The 14,638-nt window shown below is 40.6% G+C and overlaps 1 protein-coding gene across 3 annotated transcripts in view; it reads right to left on the bottom strand.

Moving 5' to 3' along the window:
• Positions 1 to 344: 344 nt before the first annotated feature.
• Positions 345 to 14,638, bottom strand: part of tln2b (talin 2b) — a 78,350-nt gene continuing 64,056 nt past the window's right edge. For 2 of the 3 annotated variants that reach the window (XM_078789490.1, XM_078789496.1), the window contains exons 45-57: positions 13,590 to 13,756; positions 13,276 to 13,459; positions 12,021 to 12,146; positions 11,264 to 11,380; positions 10,778 to 10,963; positions 9,485 to 9,592; positions 9,014 to 9,119; positions 8,012 to 8,136; positions 6,301 to 6,426; positions 4,747 to 4,809; positions 4,481 to 4,663; positions 4,282 to 4,407; positions 345 to 3,674 (exon numbers count right to left, since the gene is read on the bottom strand). In XM_078789490.1, coding sequence (XP_078645616.1) covers positions 3,546 to 3,674; positions 4,282 to 4,407; positions 4,481 to 4,663; positions 4,747 to 4,809; positions 6,301 to 6,426; positions 8,012 to 8,136; positions 9,014 to 9,119; positions 9,485 to 9,592; positions 10,778 to 10,963; positions 11,264 to 11,380; positions 12,021 to 12,146; positions 13,276 to 13,459; positions 13,590 to 13,756 — 1,746 coding nt within the window. In that variant the 3' untranslated portion in view covers positions 345 to 3,545. The remainder of the gene's footprint in view (positions 3,675 to 4,281; positions 4,408 to 4,480; positions 4,664 to 4,746; positions 4,810 to 6,300; positions 6,427 to 8,011; positions 8,137 to 9,013; positions 9,120 to 9,484; positions 9,593 to 10,777; positions 10,964 to 11,263; positions 11,381 to 12,020; positions 12,147 to 13,275; positions 13,460 to 13,589; positions 13,757 to 14,638) is intronic. The other variant, XM_078789494.1, reaches the window with a different exon arrangement.

Genomic DNA, 14,638 nt, shown 5'->3' with positions numbered 1-14,638 from the left:
GCAAACAACCTAATATGGTGTTCCTCAGGACGTCTCAGTGAGGACAGCATGTGCCAACAGTGAACATCCTTTTCATGCACGGTCACACGTGAGCTCCATTACCTCTAAAGTGAAAGAAAACTTTAATTGTATGACTTTTAAATGCTGTAAGAATGTGAGGTGAGACACGGGAATCACAGTATGCTTTAGAGTCTATACCGTGACCATAGAAGAAGAGACATGTCTATATTTGGTATAAGTTGACAATCCTGGATCAATCCAAACATACTACAAATACACCAAATGGGGCACTGCTGACATCTGCTGGAAAGAATGCAGTCTGGCATTAAAAAATAACTAAGGAGTCTGATTTTTGGTAGTTTTATTTCGTTTGTGATGAATACAAAAAATACTTCTGTGACCAGATAAGTATCATACATAAAGCATAAAGTCATCAAACTAAACACATTTTTTTAAAGCACAACACCTATTCATAATAGTCAACTTGTTTTTCTTCATTTAACTTGAATATTTGCAAAAACACCAGTCACACAATACACAGTGCTGTGCAAAAGTATTAGGCCAACTTTACATTTGTTGTTTTAGCACACATAATACTTCACTGAGGTCATAGCAAAAACGTCCACCCCAAGAGAATAGAAAATGAAATGAAAAATTAAATAAAACCAAACTAATCAAAATACGCCGAAAACATATAAAACGCACAAAATGGAAAAAACAATAAAAACTAATTAAAAAATAAAAATTTCAAACTATACAAAAAAATCTATAATAAAAAATAAAACAAAGCTAAATGATTAAAAGTAAAACAAAACTTAAATAAAACTAAAACATAAAAAGCAAAATACAAAAAAAACTGAAAACAAAATAGTGCAAAAAAACAATGCAAAAATAAATATTATAACAATGCAAAATGCAATAAAAAAATAAAAACTTTAAATAAAACAATACAAAGGCACAAAATACCTTTAATACCAATCAAACCAAACGAACTACACAATAATTTCAACAAATTAACACAACAAAAGATGATGAAACTAATTAAAAAAAATTCTGTCTTGATTCTCAACAAACTTTAGAAGTTTACTCGTTGGTCAATGCACCACCACACTACAACATTTTCACAAAATCCTGTTCCTGTTTTGCTATGTCAAACAGGATGCTATGAAAAACGTCAACAAAGGTAGTGCTGGCCAAATACTTTTGCATAGTACTGCATTTCTGGGTACTTATAGGTAAAAACAGACATTTAAAGTTAGACGACAGAAAAGGGAACAAGCACAGCCTCAACATCATTTTTTTCCCCCCAAACAACTTCAAACACAAACATGCTTAAGGAATGCAGTTAGTATTCCATCAAGGTGTCTAAAATCCTAAGGTTGCCCTTTGATGAATGAGCAGTATAGGCAGGTATCGGCCAGCAGCAAAGGCATTGGATCGTATGGCAAAGGACTCTTCTTGCTGACAGTATACGCGCAGGCCTTGGTGGGGATCGGCAAAAAAGGTTCTGATACAAAGTGGATCAAGCTCCAACTAGGATTCATCCCAATAAGGCACTAATAATAAGAGCATTCCCAATTCAATACTGAACCAGGTTCTTCCATCAAAACTTGACTTTTTATATTCTTTCAGTGTGTGAAGGAATGTCTTGGACTTAAATAATGGAAGCTTTGAATCACTTTCGTTTTAGCGTCTAAAGTAACATCAGTGCATCCAATAGGTGTATTTCATTCAATAAAGCATACAGTCAATCCTTGTAGCAGTGCAAGACCATCATCATAATCATCAGCTCCCAGTGTATTGATACATGAACATGGATGATATATGTGGCTTATTCAATTTTAAGCATCCTATATCCAAATATATGGAAAATAGGCCTTCTTACAGTATATGATGCTATCCAAGACAAAGGCCAAATCCTTATCATTAGATACATTTCACAGGTAGAAATTATTTCAAAATGTCATAATTTATCCCCACCCACTTAAACGTCTACACAATACCCTAAAATGACAAAATGGAAAAAATAAGTTTTGTGAAATGTATTATGAATAAAGGCGTCAATAGTTATGCATGAAGCTGCCCATGCCAGTGATACAAAATGAAAGCTTTTTCTCAGGTTAATGTTTCACACATGTTTCGGTTATGTGAAATAGCTTTGTTTTACTTTCACTGAAAACTGTCAAAAATACAACATTTTGTGCATATTTCAGGATACTGTATCTGCCAGGGTGTGTTACAGCATGGTTCTGTGCTTTGTGCATGCAGTTGAGTGGACGCACATGCATATTGCTCTTATTTTAACCTGGAAGCTAGCACTTCCAAATGAATTTACCTGTGAGAATATATTGCTAATCAACACTAGAATCTACTTGTTCCTTTTACTGTATAAACTTTGCTGCAAGTTTCAAGCAATTTGCATTAATTACAACTATTCAGAATTTGTCTAATGTTAAAAAATGCCTACAAAATGTATGCTTTTTTTTTGCCTTATTCCATAAGAAGGACCAGCCTCAAAAGGGGGTGTTAAGAGAAGATGAATACACCAAAAGTTACATAAAGCAAGCCGTCTCACATTTAAATTTGTAAGTCTCTATCAAAGCTTGTTTCATTGTTTTCATGTTTTAACTTTTTTTCCCCACACTTTTCACTTCACACCATAGTCACTGGTCAAAACCAGTGGAAAAAAATGATTTTATTCTTCTATGTTTGGAATGTTAATAAACATTTTTTAAAATAAAAAGGCTTCATGATAGTGGCAGATTGACCCTGGAATGGGCTAATTCTAAAATAAATGTATTATTAAATCCTAGTCAGAAGTTAGCTTAGAGGTTCCACTATATATTAAAAAAAAAAGCATGAAGTGAATTAATATGCAAGCAGATCACATCAAAAACTCAGAGAAACACCGATCAAACTTTCCCTACAATTCAAGATAAATGTTTCTCTGATTTAAAATATTAGCCAAGAATAAATATTTGCATTAATATAATTTTTTCTCTAGGTTTGCTGGCAACCCAAAAGGTTTTCACATTTTCTAATCATACATCATAAGTGCCATTCTGCTAGACTACTCTATTGGTTAGTAGCTTCATTGATATGTATAGATTGGATGGTTCATGCAAGCCAAGTGCTGAAGTGAGATATCGCCTTCCCTGCCTTTGTTTTGGTCCTTTCAAATACAGAAGATGTATCGGCTTTGCTCTGCCACGATCACAAGTAGTATTTGCTCAGTGACTACAAAAACATTCAGTATACTGTAGATGTACAACTTTTGCATTCTTCACTTCATTATTGTACTGGAAATGATGAGTGACACTCACAAAGCAATAACTGGATCATACTGTCCCCAACATTATTTGTCTGAACACATCCATTCACAAACACACACACACACACACACACACACACACACACACACAATACACAACAAAGCACAGGCACTTGGATGTCTTACCAAACAGGCCTGTTTCAAGTGCTGTATAGTCCTCGGTTATGTGTGAGTGTAAAAGAGCGGCGTTAAGGGCGGCCTTCTTGACCATCCATCAACCCTCATCCTCCCTCAGCTCGCTTGGTAGGAATTTGTACTGCTGCTGTCGGATCTGAGCTAGCTTCTTGCGGGCGTCCTCCAGCTCACGCTCTTTCCTCAGCATCTCTTCTTGAGCTGCAATGATCTGAGGAAGATGATGAAAAAACATCACGCTATCATTTAGGATATGACCAGCAGAACATGCATTGAAACAATATAAGCAGCGGTGGATGATAAGTATTTGAAATTAGGGCTGCACGGCGACACGAGTGGTTAGCGCGCAGGCCCCACAGCTAGGAGAACTGAGTTCGATTCCACTCTTGGCCATCTCTGTGTGGAGTTTGCATGTTCTCCCCGTGCATGCGTGGGTTTTCTCCAGGTACTCCGGTTTCCTCCCACATTCCAAAAACATGCTAGGTTAATTGGCCACTCCAAACTGTCCATAGGTATGAATGTGAGTGTGAATGGTTGTTTGTCTATATGTGCCCTGTGATTGGCTGGCCACCAGTCCAGCATGGCTCCAGCATGCCTGCGACCCTCGTGAAGATAAGCGGTATAAACAATTAATGAATAAATTAGTATTTCAAATTCATTTGGGTAGAAAGCAACAATAATATATTTCTTTGGTAGTACTGTTTTATGAAAGGGTGCCATGACACGTGAACACCGCAGAAGAGTTAATCGTGCGGAGTCAATAAAAAAATGCACCAAGCGTATGGATGGAAATCCAAAAATCATTCTGTTGGTCTGACCTGAGCGATGCCGCCGACAAACTTGGTTTTTACCACCACACTGTCGTCTTCTGACTTCTCAAAAGCAGCTTTTTGAGCTGCCTTCACCAGGTTGTCAGAGGCTCGCTTCACCGCATTGCCAGCAGCCTGTAGAAGGGCAGGAAGGAACGGAATAAACAGCATGTAGATGCAATAATCATATCCAGGTACTATGTTCTACCTGTAGTCTCCTCATTGCTTCGGAATCCTGGTCAGCCTTCACCTTGCAGGCCACCAAGAGCTGAGCCGTGGAGGCTGCCACCTGCTTGGCTGAACAGATGAGCTTCTCCTCGCTGGCGTGGCCCTGCACGGAGGCGTTGGCCGCCTCACACAGGTTACTGGTGGCAGCGGCAACCATCCGAGCCTACGATAAGTGTTGCATCCAAAAAAGCTCAGTTTGACTTACGTTTACTTCTGTCTGACTGACAGTGCAGCAACAATACTCACGGCTGATATGAGACCCTGCGACCACTGGCCGTCATCTACTGCATTGGCGATATTGGACCCAACCTGAGAGTAAACAATATTAAAATCATTTCTGGTGGGTTGGTGTAACATTAAATATAGAAAATAAAAAATGTAGAAAACAAATGTAAATATAAAACATGTATAGAAAAAAAGCAACACAAGAACTATTGATTGTGTTTAAACAAGAACCAAAGAATCATAGCATTATTAAAGGAATATTCAAAGTGCAGACATATTGAGATATTTACAATACACGTTTACAGCAGCGTGCAATATAGCCCTTTATGGACCAAATTGCAATTTTTTGTTTGTTTCTTTTGGCTTTTTCCTGATTTTGGAGTCGCCACAGCAGATCTTTTCAATAAGAAAATTTCTGTCATGTACAGTCGGTGCAGCTTTGCTGCCATCTATTGTCCATGTGTTGTAGTACACTTCTGTCTGGCTGGGAGGAGCTCATCACGCACCTGCAAAGTCATTCCACTTTCCTGTTGCCAGATTGTTACTCGTACCATGCTTGTGTGTTAACGCCTCCCTGCTTCATGTTTCTATGTGTTAGCTTAGCTTGGCTTTCTGGTCACTCAGTCTAAGTATGCCTGTATTCCCAGCTTGGCTACTTACAGCAGTGGTCTTTTGTTTGCTACTTTATTCATTGTTCACCTGCTTGTTTTTCAGCAGCGCTTTTTGTTCTCCAGAAGGTTTTTTCTGCTTAGCGTAGTGCTGTGATTTTGTTATTTTGGTTCACTAACTCTCTGTAATAAATTTTGTTACACGGAAGGCTGTTTCTCTGCATTTTCTCTGCCACTTGTGACAATTTCATGTCGTTAACTCATTCAATCCAAGCCATTTTTCAAAAGGGGTCCCTCTCGGTACTGTCAGCTTTTCATGATTTTTACAGATTTTACAGACAGGCACACAGAATATTGTGTCCTAGGGCTACATAAATATAGAATATACCAAAAGAACGATTAGATTCTCATCTTTCATCAGGAAAAAAAAATTGTTACTACCATTTTCTATTATATAGTAACAGCAGTAGAAAATAAGTACGTTTCAGAAAAATATCAGTTGTCAACAAACAAAGGGTGAAAAAAGGCTCCCTTTACAAAAAATGCATGGCTAATTGATAGATGAGAAGTGAGAGTACAATGACCTTGATGAATGATAATATTTACAGGCATAATAGATAAGACTCTTTATATCTATCTATGTAATTAATAGCGGTAAATAAATGTGGTTCAGACAGCGTTTTGATGAGCCGGAATTGTGGCGACAGGAATCTGACAAATTCTGAGCCTGGTGATGTCATAATATGCAAATTAGATTTGTGAGTTTAGTCCAACCACAAACTTTGGGTCATACTGAGGATTTTTTTAATTTACAGTATGCCTTTATTGCTAACCATTTTCAAGCTACAACGTCAAAACAGAAAAAACGCCCCGAAAGGGTTAAGGTTGGAACATGAGCAGTAACAGTGATGGTGTTCATTAATTAACATTAGCAGCCATGTTGCTTGTTGTGTGACATTTGACTGACCTTGCCTTGTGCCACCAGCTCTCTCTGAGCTGCTGATGCCGACTTGACAAGAGCACTGGTCGCTGCAGCGATGGACTTTGCGGCTTCTAGAATCTGCTCTTCAAAATCCAGCGTCTCATCGGCCTGCTGGAAATCAAAGAACATAGAGAGTCAGTTTATAATGACCGTACACAGTAATTGTAAGACATGTTCAATGTAAATGTTATGCAATGTGATTTACTACAGTCACTCAAACACTGTAACTGGCTCCAACTACTGTTGCCACTCATGGTTCTGTCATTGTAAATCATTGAAGTTACATTTATGTTAAGGCACTGTAACTATGCAACCTCAGTGTCTTTAATGACACAGACCACACAGAACCTAAACTGCACACGATCAGTTCAGGGACAAAAGCCTGCACAAAGAATACCCCAGAAACACAAAAGGCACAGGTGGCGGGAGACATGGCGGGACACTGTAGGAATATGTTTGATATATAGTTGGACTGAATAACAACCTAATATATCAAACATATCAGACAGAGCCCTGCAGAGGAGTCCTCCAGGTCTACAAAGGCTCTGAGAGGGCAGACGAGAGACAGGGAGACATGCATGCCGGGAGCGGGAGAGAACCACACAACCATACGCCCACACTCTCCATCCCTGCAAAGGGTGGGAGGGATGAGGAGCAAGAGAGGAGAGGGAGTAAAGAGGATTAAAAAGGTTTGATGAAAGCGACACTAGGATGAAAGTGGGCCGCTATTTTATGGAGTCATTTCCTCTTGAAATTATATTGGAGTTGCCACTGCACAATAATCTTACAATTACAATTAAATATTGTGTCTTTGCAATAGCAAGAGTTAATATTTTAAAACCTGCATTATCTAGTTTCTGAACAGAGAGCACAGTTGGCATGTAGGGAATGTAAACTTTGTCACCTGAGGAAAAAAATTACAAACTTTCAACAGTATGTGGCGTTAAATTGAATGTGCATGCATGCCATTTGACCACTAGAGGGAGGCACTGACATCTTGCAAGAGAAAAGCCTTTTAGTGACTAATCTCCTTTTATAAAAACAAAGGCCTGATAACTGCCCTCACAGAATTAGAGTACGAGACAGAGCATTAGGATCTTTATTAAAAGTGGACTGACCTAAATACATGTTCCATGACACAGACAGGACGTTGATCTGATAATTACTGTGTGGACAGGAAGTGTAAAAGCAAGTGGGAAAGCACAAAAGGGGGGAGAGATGCAGGTGGAATCAAACTATCACTAAACAAAACACACACACACACATACATCGACTTTCTCATTGTACTTCGGTGGCAATACCGCAGCACTGAGGAGGGGGGCTCAGCTTAGTTAGAAAATGAGAAATACAGTAATAAAACAAAAGGAAATATGTTCAATAAGACAGAGGCCCTATCTTTCCGAAAAGCGGTCACAACAGTCCATCATACCCATTTGAACTCAGTCCAACTTATACTCGAGGAGCCTGCTGTGTAATTTGCGTCTCCTGGCAACGGAGCTCAAAATAAGAAAGTTGAAGAAAGTTTACACAGGACCAGCTGTGCGGGCCGGAACAAAATAACATTCATCTCCAGCGATAGCGAGGAAAGAAAAGATAATGTCACCTTTTCCTGCAGTGGGCCAACGTGGCTCCCTGCCGATTTTGAGCAAAAATATACACGCGTGTGGGTGCAAAAGGGCGAGAAGGGCACATCTACCTTGGGCTTGGCTCTGGGCTTCAACTGCTCTAGTTTCTTGGCCGCAGCTTCAATGGAGGCTGCTGCTCCGAGGAGTTCGCTCTCTGCAATGACAGTGGGGTCCTCGGGGTCCACACACTCTGATCCTAAAAGGAAACAGCACATGCGGTGATAACCTTTCATTTCACAACGCTCACACCTCCACTTTGTGTTCAGAAGTGCTTGCTGCAATGCCTCAAAGTTAAGTAAGAGAAACGAAAGGAAGCCATTCACTTTTGATGGGCCTTTTTACAGGGCCTATAAAATGTAGCAGTTTGGGAACAGCTTGGTCAGGCAGATGGAACCGTGTTTTCCTAGATTATGTTCAGCTCAGGGGAAATCTGCCCTGCACCCCCCGCTTTCTTTCCAGCCGTCTATACTCCTCTACCCCCTTCTGACGCTGTGAAAGTTGATCTAGGGAACAAAACACAGCATACACCACTTACCTCCATCTGAGGCAGCCGGGGAAGGAGGAGAAAGGGAAAGACAGAGCACATGGGACGTTAGAGAGATGAAGTAGATAGCCCCAGCGGGTCTCAGTCTACACTCTAAATCAAATTCTCATCTAAACACTATCTATTACTGCTTTCAGACATAGCAGTGCAGTTTCATCAGGCATCACTCCAACATGTTTGTGTCACAGTCACACAGCAGAGCTTAATGTGGAGCAATTTTGAACGTGAAGCTATGTTCTGTCCAATTTCAATATTCTAAAGTGATTGTATGTGACCCGACATAGACAAGTTATCCGTGACCTTCAGTGATATTATTAATGTAAAAGAGGATTACGCCTCCTTCAACTAATCACTTGCATTTCATGAAACAATCTGCTCCTCATGGGAATCCTTTATCAGATTTTCAGACGTCTGTTTTAGAATCAACTATAGCGTAAATACCTGGAATATTCAACACAACACGCAGACACAAACCTTTGCTAATTGTTTTGTGTGGGAGTGTGCCAGCATACGTCATAAGCAGCCTCACCTTTCATGGCCTCAGCTGTCTGGATGAGCTCCGTCACACACGCCGCCACATGCCTCGAATGGACGGCCAGCTGCTGCTTCTGTTCCGGCGTGGGCTTCTGCAGCACCTGAACACATATTATGCAACAGATGAATAATAATATTAATTAATATTAGCATTACTTTTTCTTATTTATGTTAATACATGACAATTCAGTTGGTTGGTTGGTTGCTAAGATGGCATTAACACCTTGCACCTCGCATATGTGCTATTTGCTTTTTGCTAATATTATACTGTTAACGGTCACTCATTTTAATGAATATGCCTTTATTAAGAATGGTTGATATAATTTTAGACATGGAACATTGTTAAAAATAATTTACAAAATGCCAATGATAAAAACAGTTACCAAAAGGGTGCTATGGTCTGACAGTAACTGTCTCTTCTGACAATAATCAACAAATACAATAAAGGTGAGCATCTTATTCCAACCTGTAGAACGTGTTCCAGGAGGTTGATGTATCCTGTGGTGCATTCTGAGCCGTACTGGAGAGCCTTGCACTTTAATTCCTCGCTCACTTCTGGGTGGTGTGCCGCTTTCTGCAAGGGTGAGAAAGCAAAAGACTCCATCAAACATTTAAGTCAAGGCAAGTTAATTCATAAAGCACAATTCATAAACAAGAGAATCCATTATAAAGTGCTTTTCAGAAGGAAAAGGTCGTTAAATTCATTCAATGAAACATAAAACTAAAATCATCAAACAATTAATAATGGATTAAAAGCGAAGAGTGAAGATAAAACACTTAAGTTGTCATATGCCTGTCTCACATCTCTTCTGGAAGACTGCTCCATATTTTAACCACCAGATTTTGTCCTGGCTCTGGGCACCTGGAGGAGACCACTACCCCTGGTTCTCAGAGCCCGAGATGGTTCATATAGCTCTAACATGTCGGTGATGCACTTTGGTGAAAGACCAGTGATTAGGTTTCAGAGTTGAGGTGACTGATAACACTTTGTTTCTCTTGGCCACAGACAATGATTTCAGTTTTGTCTGAGACTAGTTGAAGAAAGCTGTTTTGCATCCACACACTGAAGCAGTCACAAAGTAAATCTGAAGGACCTGCCATCAGTGACACCGTACAGCTGAGTGTTGTCTGCATTGTTGTGCTAGGACACAATTACAGATTAAGTACAGATTAAGAACATTAAGGGTCCTAGGATTGACCCCGGGGGAAACCCACAGATCAGAGCCACAGTCACCATGATCAGCTGTCTTGTATCAGTGTTTTGGTGGGCCTAAAGCCTGATCGGAAAGTATCAAATGCATTGTTGAACAGGAGAAAAACATTAAGATGTTGGTATACAACCTTTCCTAAGACTTTTCCCAAAAAGACAGGTTTGATTATGTTGCGCAGAACTGTGGCATCAAGTGTGTGTGCTCTTCTTTAGAAGTGGCTTAATGACAGTAGATTTTATGGCTTTTGGGAATGCTCCAATTTGACGTGACAAACTGCTCAGCACAGACTTTAGAAATCTAGTGGATACCTCATCAAGGCAGGAAGATGAAGGACTCAGATCTGCAGATTTCTAAAACTGTTTTGTCAGTGACCGGTATGAAATGTGTGCTCTTGGTGTCTAGCTAGCAGTATGTTTGAATGTCAAATTCCTTCAATTTGACAGTCATAACAATTTTCTGACGTTATATACATAGATTAAAGGTGTATTATTATAATTATACATGCAAGACATCAGTGATGTGTTTGAGTGCTTCATTTGGGGGAGCACCTTGCAGGCTGTCAGCATATCAGAGATGGCTTTGCGGCTCAGGTTGGCCGTGGCGATCACATCCTCCTGTTGAGCAGAGTTGCCCGCTGCCACTGCCTTGGCCGTCGCCATGGTGATGCCCTTTGTCATGCGGATGAACTCCTCAGGTGTAGTGGACTTGTCTGGAACATCCTTCGACAGAAACACCTGTGATGGAGATGAGTCGAACACAAGACAGGTGGGGGTCACAGACAAACAAAAGGTTATGATAAGAATTCGCTGAAAAAACTCTTGAAACTATCTTTTTTTTTAAAGTGTCTATGTGGCTTTGTCCCATGATAAAGTTTGTCCTGCCATGGCTGTGAGGAGCCGATTAAAGAGAGCAGCCTAGTTGTTTGGTTAAGAATAATACACATGAATATCCCTGACCCTCTTTCAGGCCGACTCACTGAGAGGCTGCGTTTCATGATGACAAAAGAAGAGATCCAGCCTGTCAGGGTGTCTTACTGTCAGCTCCTGCTTGATGCACTCAATGGTGGCCTCCAGCGCCCTCGTCCCGCGAGTGGCTTCATCCTCCACTGCCTTCACTGTTTTTAGAAGAGACGTCACGTTGGTGACCATGACCTGTCAAATAAAGTCATGTTATGTCACGAGGCTCACAATCAATCCACGAGGTGGTGCTCTTTCTCCTTACATACAAAACATGTAAGATGGCATGAGTTGAAGGTTCAAATTTGATTATAATTGCACAGCTGATAAATAATTCATTAAAATAGTAGGAGTTCATAATATTGTTACAAAATAACATTCATTTTGGAAAAAAATTACTTTTTTTACATGTTGACATCGTGCACAAACTAGATTGCAGCATTCGGCAACAGGAGCTTTACAGGTTTAGTAATGTGAGCTAAATGCCCAGCAGGACTTTAAGAGGATCGTGTGTTTGGGGTAGGTTGGAGTCACCATATGTTGGATGAACAGAACCAATCTGTCAATGTGACCATGTCTATGGGTCGTCCCCATTCCATTTAGATGACAAAACACAAGGAAGCACCAGTTCAAGTTTCATGAGCAGGTTTATGTGAAGGCTGTGAGAAACACAAACACATACGTGTACTGTGGAAAAGTGGCATCTGAGTTGCTTCTTGCACTCATGGCAACCGTAACAGTTCTGATGTATTGTTGAAAACCCATTGAAACGAACTGGTCAAAATCGATACACAGGAATACCAGATACGGCAGTCATCTGCTTTTCAGTTTTTACCTTGGCTGCGCCTTTCAGCTGATACATGGAAGGGTCGTCAGCAGGCTTGCCAGCCGCACACTTGGTGGCACTGATGAGTTCAGCCAGAGCCTTGGCCACATCACGCACAGCGTTTATCAGAACCACCTAAAGAAATCAAGCAGGGATCGATAAAACACAACGGTGCAAGTAGTTTCATCAGGATGAGCCTGCAGAGAGGATTTCCTTGTGCAGCATTTATCACTCCCATCTAGTCATAACATACTGAGCAGGAGGGATAAAGCCAGATGTCATAGTCCCATTTGCACTCTTGGCAGACTCTTCCCTGTTCCCCACTTGTTTCTCGTATCTCTCTCTCACAAAGTGTATTTGTTTCTTATAACCAGTTTTGTTGCAAAAAGTTTTCGATTGCCATGCTCAAATCATTTGTTTTGTTGTTTTGTTTTGCCGATTGCCTTGCTGCTGTGTTCAGCTCAGCCTGGCCCTTCTGGCAGTCATACAAAAGAACAAACAATGCTCCTCAAATTAAATCTGTAATATGAAAATTGGTTCAACAATAGAATGACATCATAACGCTACATCATTGTATAATTGTATATACTACGGATGCGCTGATGGATCAGCTGATTTCCATGAAAAAGCATGTGATCTCCATATGCTGCTGACAAATGCCTTTCAACGCTGATCACAAAAGTTTTGGGCCCCATGAAAAAAAATGTGTTTTAATGAATTTCATTAATTAATTCATTTTCTGTGTGGCCTGCGCGCTAACCACTTGGCACCATGCAGCCCCTCTACCGCTTATCCACTCAAGGGCATGAATTTAATTATACGTTTTATTAGAAATTACCCACTTTTTGGGACCCCAGGCAGTCAGGAATTGTCTTGACTTTCCCCCCTTATATGACACCCCTAACCAATAGCAGTCATCATAATTAATAAAATTCATTGAAATGTCACTGATGGATGGTCAGTATTTGAATCGGCAGCATAAAATCCTGATTGGAGCATCTCTACTACAGTCCCCATGGTGACATCTCTGGTGGAGCAGGTGAACGTTCAATGCCTTGCACTCCTCCACCTTCCTTCTTATTGAGAACGCCCTGCAGGTGCTCAATTGGATTCAAGTGTGGAGACACGCCAGCTCTTTAAACAATATTGGCTGTATTGAGTCATTTTCAATGGATAGTAAATCTCTACTTCTATACAAGCTGTACAATCTGTACTTTTGAGAGATGCTACAAAATGATGTAAGTACTGTGCATGCTTAGATCACCTGTGTTTCAGGGTCTTCAGAACCCATGCTCGTCGCTCCCAGTTTGACCACCTCTGTGAGCTGGGTGATGGTCTTAGCTGAGGACTGGGCAGCTTGGGCCAGCTTCTCCTGGGTGGATGCAGCCCCAGCAACCAACAGCTTGGTGTCCTCCACCAGTGCCTTGGCTGTCTTCAAAATGTTCTCCCTGGAAGGAACATTGCCACAGTCTTACAACCCAAATTAATTCAGTGAGGCAGCACTGTGCTGCCCCAAATGAAAGATAACATTCCCTTGTTTGCATGACTAATATGTGGTAAGGTCACAGTGACAAGCACCTATGGTCAGCAAAGGACTCCTCATTCTCAGGGTTCAGTGTACCCGCTGAGGCGAACATGATGGTTGTGTCCAGGTCAGCGATAATGCCAGATACGGCGCTGGCTGCTGTAATACAGGCCTGGGTGCCTTTATTACCAGCCTGCAGCGCCGAGAGGACCAAGGACACCTGCAAAATGGGAGCATTGCATCATTGAAAGACAATAATTGGGCACTTTATTAAGTACAGCATCAGAGACTAATTCAAAGGCACTCTGTATAGTTTATAAATCAGTCTATCCATCAGTTTATCTGTGATGTTGTGATGCAACAAAGTAGACAACTAAATAATAATGAATTATGTAACCTTAAACGGGACCTATTATGCTTTTTCCACTTTTCTGACCTATAAATATAGTTACAATGTTGTATTATCTTGTTAAACGATACGATGCTAGGTTAATTGGCGACTCCAAATTGTCCATAGGTATGAATGTTGAGTGTGAATGGTTGTTTGTCTATATGTGCCCTGTGATTGGAATATTGGAAAAATATCTGCAACGTATTACATTTGCATTGCACAAAATATGTGATCTAAAAGCACTAAATTGTTTTTTGGTGGAACCTTAGATTCAATGATCTAAATGAGCTGAATAGATGGCAGAAGCTGACAGTAAGACATGAGCACAAGGTTAAACACGCATTAAAGTAAGAGCCCGGCACAACCAAAAGATGTTGATGAGGCCGACTCCACAAATAATGCAGCTCTGCCAAGCACATACCTCATAAACAAATGGATAGCCCTGAGAGGAACCCTTGAGTTTCATATCAGAGAGCGAGAAAACCTCAAATTAATCAAGTTGGATATGAGCTCTGAATTAAATCAGTGTTTGAAAGGAAGTGAATTACTAACGTGTGACTAGCATGCCTTGCTGTCTGCCAGGGTCACAGCAGGGACAAATTAGAATTACTATTAAATGTGCAGCGATGCAGAATAGCTTTAGTTTCATGACTTGTATTACCGCTGTGATGAAAGTCCAAATTGCATGAATGGTATGAATGTGAATGTGAA

This window comes from Doryrhamphus excisus, linkage group LG1 (assembly GCF_037039965.1).
Source record: "Doryrhamphus excisus strain RoL-2023G ecotype Guam linkage group LG1, RoL_Dexc_Guam_v1.1, whole genome shotgun sequence".
In the NCBI taxonomy this organism is placed as follows: Eukaryota; Metazoa; Chordata; class Actinopteri; order Syngnathiformes; family Syngnathidae; genus Doryrhamphus; species Doryrhamphus excisus.
The sequence above is the reverse complement of the archived record's forward strand: the minus strand, read 5'-3'. Positions and strand labels throughout refer to the sequence as shown.